Source organism: Lolium perenne, chromosome 2 (genome assembly GCF_019359855.2).
Source record: "Lolium perenne isolate Kyuss_39 chromosome 2, Kyuss_2.0, whole genome shotgun sequence".
Taxonomy (NCBI): Eukaryota; Viridiplantae; Streptophyta; class Magnoliopsida; order Poales; family Poaceae; genus Lolium; species Lolium perenne.
The window spans coordinates 14,564,544-14,573,932 of NC_067245.2; the positions used below are offsets into that span (position 1 = coordinate 14,564,544).

The following is a 9,389-nucleotide window of genomic DNA, read 5'->3' on the forward strand; positions in this document are numbered from 1 at the left end:
ATTTTTCCTGAAAAAAATAGTGCTACATCCATACCAAAATATAAGATGTTTTGAGAGACCATTATAGCCTAGCCTACCAAAACAACTTTTAATTTGGAGCAGAGATCGTACTTGGTAACCAAACGTGTTTCATGGTATCTGAAGAAGTAGATATTATTTGCACGCATGTCCTACCTCCGGATTCAAGTTAAGTCGATGAGAAGATTATCCTTCTTTTACATGTCCTATATGGAGTCCTAGCAACGCATGCTAAAGCTGGTTCTTTCACAATCTGTTTCCTTATTAAATTGGAACTCATATGTTTTGAGTGTTTCACCTATCAACTTGATAAATTTATTGGTACGTGGCCAGTTAGGTGTCTGGTGTCTTTTCTTTTCGACAAATCCGTTTGGAGCATATCTTGTGTTTTACTAACTTCTCATACGTGACATCTCTCTAAAAAAAAGACCCCTCATACGTGACATTTGTACTGGCATCAACTATAGATTTGCGTAACCTTTGTTATTTTTAAATCTGAGCCCTAAACTTTGGATCTAACCATCTACATAATTTAAATCATGTGGCTTAAAGTGAGGACTCCATTATATTGCTTTTAGTATATACTAGGAAACATACCCGTGCGTTGCAACGGGATAATTAAATTTATTTTACGACGCACTACTTATTTAAATGCTTAATTAAAAAGGCCTATCTGGCACGCATAATTATTGAACAAATTCATATCCATCCGAAGAAAACACTCTAGACTCGCTCTCCAAGAACTCTATCTACGATCGTCTAACCTCCTGGCTAGCTCTCGCCTGATCCGTTACTTCTCGGCTCGCTCCCCACCACCAATGCTTATTGTGCTGCCCTCCCACGAATCCAGCACCGAGTTTCCTTCGAGGTGGTTCCTCCATCGCGCGGGCGCATGTTAGATTTTTCGATGAAAACTAAAGATACTTTCTTTTGCACGGTACTGAAGGTGATTTTTCTCAGTACTAAAAGAGATGCAATTTGAGATCTCTGCATTGCAAGGCGGAGCTGCCAGCGTCACTTAGCTAGACTGCTAAGTTAACACGAAACTCTGTCATGCTTGGCAAACCTTACAAACGAAAATAGAACTTCAGACATTAACTGTTCGACATGATCCATGACCAGTTTCTCATGATCCTTCATCACATTAGTATTGTGGAAAACAACATGACCATGATAGATTCACATGGATGGGGTGAATACCATTATAAAAGGAGAGGCTGCCCCCATCTTGCTTCAAGAGGGTCTTGATTTGAGAGGATAGATTGGCCGTGGACATGAGACCCCATTTAAGGAAGGCTATATACATGCGAGATGAGATTTTAGAAGGACACTGAACCACCACATGTTTCTCCCCGGTGGAAGCTCGTATCGGTCTCCGCTCCTGCCAGCCACCACTACAGATCGTAGAAGATGACGATGGGGGGCCATGAATGGTGTTGACGACAATGAGAAGACCACCACGCGACCATACGGGTATGTACGAGTCAAGTTGTATTAAGTGTAGGAATGTGTAGCGATCCAAATGGGCCATACGGACTTCAACAGGGGCTACAGATTATGTGCAAGTATAAATTTACTAACTAATGACTATCATACCCTCATTTATAAAGGGGAATGTAGCGATTTCGGCCCCTAATGTGTTCAGGGGTGTACCGAAGCCAAAGTGTATTTACAAATGTGACTAGGTTTTTTTTTTGCAAAAAAGTGACTAGGTTTCTATTCCCTCGTATAAAGGCGTGAGTGGCTCACATGCTCGGGTTAATTGATCATACAAACACGGAACGAGTGAGCAGATATCTAGCTAGCTCGTCGAATGCGAGTATTTGACGCTGACGAGTGACGAACAAGGAAAAGAAAACGTCACACACACACACACCAGTCGAGCTGCATGCTAGCATGCATGCATGCACATTATCCTCCTGCTGAACAACTGATGGAATGCCCGTCTGCGCCGCTGCTGCATTGCATGCCTGCGTGTGCGCCTGCGCTTGAACTCAGCCACAGTAGTGTGGCTACATTTTGCATACGCAGTTAATTGTGAATGTGCTCCTCTCCTGTGGATGAACTCAGCAACATTCGCGTACGTACGTCCTCGTCGTTTTTTTTTTCCGGCGTTCGAGAAAGGCAATCGCATCATCATGGTAGGAGTACTCCCGTTCTATCCGGCAAGGAGGCGCGCATGACCAAAAGCTGGACCTGATGGCAACAAGTCTGAAGAATGGTTCTTTGTTCTGAGACACAAGTTAGCATGCATGAAGCATCCCTTGTCGACCAAGACCGATTGATTTGCGCAAGCTCTTTATTTCTCTCACGATTGACAACACAGCGGCTCTGTCGTCCCAACCTTTCGATCTTCTCTACCGCTGGTTCACAAATTATGCACTCCTGACCATCTGTTTACACAACCGAACTGAGGAGTTCTCCTCCTTGAACCTAGGCTTTCAAGGTCTTAAAACCTCTGGCAAGAGGTTGTGGAAGAGTTCAAGTCGATCCCTTTGGTTAAGCTACCGTTGTTAGACATTGCGTCGTGTTTCGCCAAAAAAAAAAAGGCGAGTGGTACAAATTGAAAGTTGCATTAAGATTTGTATCTTGATGTTCCTCCATGATTCTGGTGAAGAAACCATTTGAAGACTTGGAGGTTTTGAAAAGATACTTGACCCATCCATCGAAATAGGTGTGGAAAGCTATGGCCATTGAATGTACTATGGCGCCATAGACACCGTACAATCTAGGAAGAAGACAAGGAGACCAAAAGCATCATTGAAACACATTTGACATCATGTTCACTGCCATTGGTGCTGAGAAAGGTGTACGATAGTTCACCGACTTAAGAGTCATCAATCTATGTGATCAAAACACCACATTCTCCCGCGTGTTGTCCTTGACAATCGCACAAGGATGGAGATACAGTGAGATTTTTTCTCCCATGCAACACCGTCTATACCATCGGGAAGTTTTTTTTTTAAAGGGAGGCAAAAACTTTGCCTCATTCTATTAATTAAGAAGGGAAAGCCTAGTTAATTAACGGGAAATCAGGCGAAAACCGTTACAACAAATCCACAGATGAACTCACCCCAAAACATGCAACTCCACGACCACCTAGGCACACCAAAGACAACCCGCAACAACCACAAACTCACACATCGACCACCATATCACGGAGGAAACCCCACCAAAAACACATGAAGAAGATGAAAACCATCTATCAAGCAGCTGTGGATGCCTTCCTTGTGGTGCCATTCTTTTTTCTTTTGCTCCTAAGATATTCCATCATCTTCTTGACTTTGTTTCCTGTAGGCTTCTCCGATAGGAGGCAAGCAATCTCTTTGGCGGAGCCAGGGCTAGCCGCCTCCAAACTGACAAGCAAGTCAAAAAGCTCTTTTGCAAAGAGGGCATCAGACACAAGAAGCTGGCTGGGCTCAACTGATGGAGTTGCACAAGCCATCGTCGAGGCTTCAAGTGAATCCACCTCCAAATGCACCACCGACAGAGGAGGAGCCGACTTCCCACACAACTCTTGCAACTCATGCATGAACAACATCACCGGGGGCTTGACCCCAATGGTGTCCACGCTCTCACAGGCATCATCAAAGCTAGGATCAACTGATGGCTTCGTCGAGGCTACAAGCGAATCCACCTCCAAATGCATCACCGATGGAGGAGGAGTCAACTTCCCACATAACTCTTGCAACTCAGGCATGATCAACATCATCGGGGCCTTGACGCCAATGGTGTCCTCGCCCTCACAGGAAAACAACATGTGGGGCTGCGGCAACGGGGAAGGACTAGCACGGGGGAGAAACTGCCATAGAGGTTGTTTTCTCCAACCTCAGCTGAACCAGCAATGACCTCAGCCAGAGGAGAGGTTTCAGGCACAACTGGTAACATGTCAAGAGAAGTCCCTGCTCTCACCAAGAAACTCTCGACTCTTGCGAGACAAGCATGGAGCTCAGAGCGGAGCAACAAGGCTTGCTCGGTCAGGTAGACTGCACATCTGGCACAACCGGAGTAGGAGAAGTAGAAGAACGTCGAAATGGTGGAGGCCGGTCAACATGCTTCTTTCCATGGCAAGGATGCACTGTCAGCCGAGGTTGGGATGACACCATGAGGCCTGGCAAGGAGCTCAATGGCTTCCACGCGTTGAAACACTCGCGTGCTCAGTGGCCTAATCACCTCGAGAAGTTGTAGTCAAGGATCATGAAAAGCAAAAAAAAAAAAAACATCTACACTATTAGTTTGTAGTTCTACTCACCTCGGGTGCCTAATCACCTGCTAGAGGGCAAGGGAACCGTGGAAATCTGGCACACTGTAGGACGACGGGGCCTTCTTATGGAAGATTTTTTTTCTGTGTTCTCTCTTCCTCCCGATGCAATCTTGGCTTTTTTTATTAGTACTAAAATTAGTTCTACCAGACAATTATCCCAGTCAATTGATTATTAACCCATGTACATCAGATCAATGAAAACAACATAAGCACAAACAACACAGCTAGATCCCTGGTAAAACTTCAGGGATCTGCAGAAGTTCAAAATATTTTAACCCATCGCCTCTAGCTCCACCTCTTATATCTTGACGTTCCGCCAATAGTTAGATGAGAAAATCTGCAGTTTAAATATGGTTAATTTGTACAAACCTCAAAGATTTTTTAAATATCACCATTGAACGAGCGTAGAGCCAAAATTTGAAGATATTAAAATGGTTCATTATGTAAATTCAGAGTCCTATTGTATCATTACTCGAAATCGTTTGTCAAGGACAAGAGAAACAAATAGAAAATGACGGAAGGGGAATGCTTTCTCTTCTAGTGACAATATTTCGGCAGGGTTTTTTCCGAAAGTTTGAAGCTGGTGACCACCAATACTCTAGTTGGTGTTTCGAGAAGTAATATTAGCTTAAGCCAATTTTACGCCTTAAGCCTATTTTATTCCTTGTCAATGACTTCTATTTTCCTTTTTAAAACATGCATGAACCACGATTTCCTTATTTTTCTTACAGGAACATATATACTATGCATGAACAACAACAACGTGGAAATTTGCTTTTGTTGCATGTAATTTTTTTGTGGTATATGTGGATTTTTATTTATTTATTTATATTATTATTTTTAATGTTTTTATTTCTCTTTCTATAATATATACAAAAATATTCTTGATACACGAACATTATTTTGAATTGTGTGAACATTTATTTTGAACCAGATGAATAATTATCATATGAATGCTTATTTTTGACTCATATGACACAATATTTTTCTATAATTTCATAATTAAGCAAACAAGTTTGCTTCGTTAGGCATTGTTCCGTGAATCCACTTGCACTTGGAGAAACTTAGAGGAATTTTGACTTAGATGGAATTTTAGCACTTCAACCCATGTCAATCTCATTTAGTGGCAAGGACCAAAGAAGGCCCTAATGGGCCACACTAGATTAGCAAATTTAAACATCCGCCATAGGACGGGATAGAGTTGGGGTTGTTCCCGTTTGGGCCACAAAATTGGCGTTTCTTAACCTGACTGGCCTAGGCTCATTATCGAAAAAACGGAAAAAAAAAAAAAAAAAAAAAACCCGACCGATCTCAAAGCAGGCAACACGAGGCTGCAACCTCACCGAGCATTCTCAACAGCGTTCCCTTGTCCGCTCGGTCGCCGCAGATCCGCCGCCGATGGGCTGCCTGCTCGCCCTCACCGACGACCTCCTCGCGGAGGTCCTCGCCCGCGTACCATCTCCAGCGGACCTCGCGCGCGCCTCCGCGTCCTGCGCCTCGCTCCGCCGCGTCGCCACCTCCGCGCGGTTCCTCCGCCAGTTCCGCTCCCTCCACGCGCCGCCCCCGCTCGGCGTCTTCTTCCCCGACGGCGCCGCCTTCTACCCGGCCCTCCCGCCGAACCCCACGGCCCCCGCCGCGCGCGCGCTCGCCCACGCCGCCGACTTCTCCTTCGCCTTCCTCCCGGCCCCCGCGCGCGCGTGGCTCGTCCGCGACCACCGCGACGGCCGCTTCCTCCTCGACCGCGCCGCGCCCGCCGGCTCCACGGCCTTCACCGAAATCGCCGTCTGCGACCCGCTCTTCCGCCGCCACATCCCGCTCCCGCCCATCCCCGCCGACCTCGCCGCCTCCGTCGAGAACCCCTACCTCCAGCGCGGCGGGGACGAGGGGCTGCCGCACTCCCGCAGCAACGAGATCTTCCTCGCTGCTCCCCGCCGCACTTCCGACAACGACAACAGCTCCTCGCCCCCCTTCGCCGTCATCTGGATGGCGTGCTGCCGGGGGAAGCTGGTGGCCTTCTCCTTCTCCTCCGAATCTCAGCACTGGCACACCCTCTCACCACCCGTGCACCAGGCTCTGAGCATGCGGAGAGTCATGGGCGTTCGCCTGGGACAGCGCAACCACGCTCACGGCTGTTTCTACTGGATGATCACTCTCACGCGGAGGTGGCTCGTGCTGGACACCCGCAGAATGGAGTTCTCCATCCTCGACATTTCGCCCGTCCTGCTAGGCCGCACCATGATGTTCAGCAACCAGATCACCACCCTCGAGTCGGAACAAGGCAGGACTACCGTCGTGGTCTCGGACCTTTTCCGGGCGGATAAGAGATGCGTCCTGTACTTCTACACGTTCATGTCCTTCACTGACCGGTGGCAGCTGCAGCACAAAATCACATTGCCTGAGGAATGGGGGGACCGGTTTCGGGGCATCATAGGAGCATTTGAGCAGCGCTTATTCATAAAGCTTGATCACCCAAAGGAGAACTTGGGAGATCCGGTTGAGCAGAATGTCACCTACTTTTGGTTCGACGTCAAAACTATGGAGGTTGGTAGGTTCACTGAGATAAGTTCTGCTACCGTGAACGAAGCCTACCTTTACACTGGATTTGCCCCGTCACTCTCGCTTCCTAGCATCTGATGTGGTAAGTCTGTGACGATGTAATATTTTTGTTTGATGATACGGTCATGTTTCCTGGAGATCATGTTTATCCTGATATTATAAAATTCTTCTTCACATAAAATATGATAGGTTGCTCGAGATCTTAGATACAGTAATTCAGTGTTAGTGAGCATGCTTCGATATTCTAATTATCAGTTGCAAATGTGAAGGCGTCATTTTCATCATCTTGTAAGACATTGAATCTGCTAATATTGGTGCTGCTAGCAAGATTGTTTCCACCCTCATTAGTGTGGCACTTCTTGGCATTTCATGATTTACTTTATCTAATTCGATTACAACCAGAACCAGCATTTAGTTCCATTCTAGAATTGTACTATCCATGGTAGTTGATGCTAGGTACAAAAGCCTTCCAAATTTATTTTTGTAGGCTTTCAGGTTTTTAACCATTACGTTGGGTTGTTTACAGGTTCTATGTTGCTAGGGTTGATCGATCTCTTATTGACACACAAAGTCCTACTGTAGACCGATTTCTGGATTCGCTGGCTCCTTGCAGCAGGAGAAGGGTACATGAGTAATGTGTCACACTTTAGTGCCTCGTTTTCTCAGGTACTAGTATTCTTGTATCACTTCAACTGTTATGGGCAATCGCTGAAGTCTTAGAAGCTGGGAGTAGAAGAGGATTTGGATGGATCATTTTATGTTTTATTCTTCATACCAGCACTGATGTGTCTGGACGTTATTGTAGGAGTTTGGTCACAAGTAGAGACTGGTTGAGGCCATTGTTCATGGCTTCATCAATCTGGATTCTGTCAGGTGTTCATGCATGCGAATTTCAGCTCTATGCAGTAGTTGTTACTTGCAGTTTTGCTTTCAACTATTAGATTTGCGGAGGTTCTATGTTGTATGTTGTGCTTTTGTTAAATTGTGGTATCATATGGTTTCCAGATACACCTTAAATTGTTCTTCTTTGGAGGTTAGTGCTGTAATGTGCATACTTTAACCTGAAATTCCAGAGTTATTAGTAACTACTCCCTCTGTCCCATATAAGATATTATTACAACCAATATCGAGGGAATAATTAATAAGGCCATTTATTTCTAGTTGAGGGCTACATTATAACCTATGTTCACTTAATATTCATGGGCACTCCACTCGGACAGGGAAACCATGCATAATGGTGCTTCTACAGATTATTCCTCTCGTGCAGAAGTGTACTGCAATAGACACCCAAAGAATGGGATTCACCATCTTGAATATCCCATGTATTGTGTCGGGCTATGTAATTGTAGTGTCAGGAGAAAATCATCACGGATGTAATCTCTGACTTCTTCCAGCTGGAGAAAGCATGTCTATTTTTTCTATACATACATCCACAGGTCTGCCAAGTGGCATTTGCAGAATGTGATCACATTGCCTTGGGAATGGCGACTCTAATTCTGGGCATCAGACAATCTAATTAAGAAGAGCGTGGAAGATCCTGGTAAATGTTTTTGGCTCAATGTTTGTAAGGTCTACAATTAGATTCCCCATCATTATTACTCTTTAGTTTATGATGTCGTAAGCTTTATTTGTTCCTTTTCTTCTCTTTCACATGCTTTATTGATATTATAATGTGACCTTATACTCAGCGTTTGTATCTTTTCATTTATTATATTCATTACTTCATGATCTTAGTTAAAATAGTGCTGCTGAACTATAAATCTTGGTGGGTTTAGAGGAGAGTAGAGACAGGAGACATAAAAAGAGTCCGAATGAATGGACCTGATATTTTTAAGATATTCACTTTAACTCTGTATTGTGCAGTTGTGCTGAATTTATAACTTAAAATTACCTAAGTCGTCATTTGAGTTTTTTCAAGCAGCACATCTTTGCGTTAATTATGCATTTTTACATTGGTTGGAAATATGTATCATGTATGTGTTCTTGAGCTTGCACGATGGACATGATAGTATTTAAGCAGCTGCTAACATTAAAAGAGCTGCATCTACTAACATGTTTTGGTAGAAATATGGAATGTCTCTATCAAGATAGTATAGGTGCACAGTAGATGCAAAACTGAATAGACTACCTGTTATCTTGTCGGCATTACCCCTGATTCCTTATACGATACATTAACTAAGAAATAAAAAATTGTATAAGATTAGCCTTCCTGTTGGTTTGAGATATGTGAGTATGTGACATACCTATGTGTTAGTTGTTGTCCTGTTCACTTTCTCCGCACATGCATTCCTTGTATCTGTGTGAACCACTTCTCCATTTTGTAAATATGTGTGCATCATTTATTTGGGGTAACATATATCTGTTATTCTTCAATTGATACCTTCATGAACCTATTGAGAATTAACCCTAACTTGGTCGATATTTCTGTAACACGGCATCCTACAAACGGGAGTTCGACATCACTGAGTTGCGGCATGGCAACTGCTAGCTTACCATCCAGTAATGATTGCGGAAGCAAGAGATGAGGGAGGTAGACACGATCGCTGAGACA

At 44.5% G+C, this 9,389-nt stretch overlaps 1 protein-coding gene across 2 annotated transcripts; it reads left to right on the top strand.

The window, feature by feature from the left end:
- Nucleotides 1–5,600: 5,600 nt before the first annotated feature.
- LOC127331253 (uncharacterized) lies at nucleotides 5,601–7,846 on the top strand. Of its 2 annotated transcripts, none has more exons than XM_051357330.2 (2): nucleotides 5,601–6,920; nucleotides 7,365–7,846. In XM_051357330.2, exon 1 carries the CDS (start codon nucleotides 5,681–5,683, stop codon nucleotides 6,914–6,916), a length of 1,236 nt encoding a protein of 411 aa, XP_051213290.1. In that variant the 5' UTR covers nucleotides 5,601–5,680; the 3' UTR covers nucleotides 6,917–6,920; nucleotides 7,365–7,846. The 2 variants fall into 2 exon arrangements, with proteins under 2 accessions (XP_051213290.1, XP_051213291.1); XM_051357331.2 differs by having other exon boundaries at nucleotides 7,452–7,846.
- The last annotated feature ends 1,543 nt before the right edge of the window (nucleotides 7,847–9,389 follow it).

What these genes read in the sequence shown, in the direction of transcription:
- LOC127331253 (XM_051357330.2), top strand. Translation starts at nt 5,681, where the DNA reads ATGGGCTGCCTGCTCGCCCTCACCGACGACCTCCTCGCGGAGGTCCTC.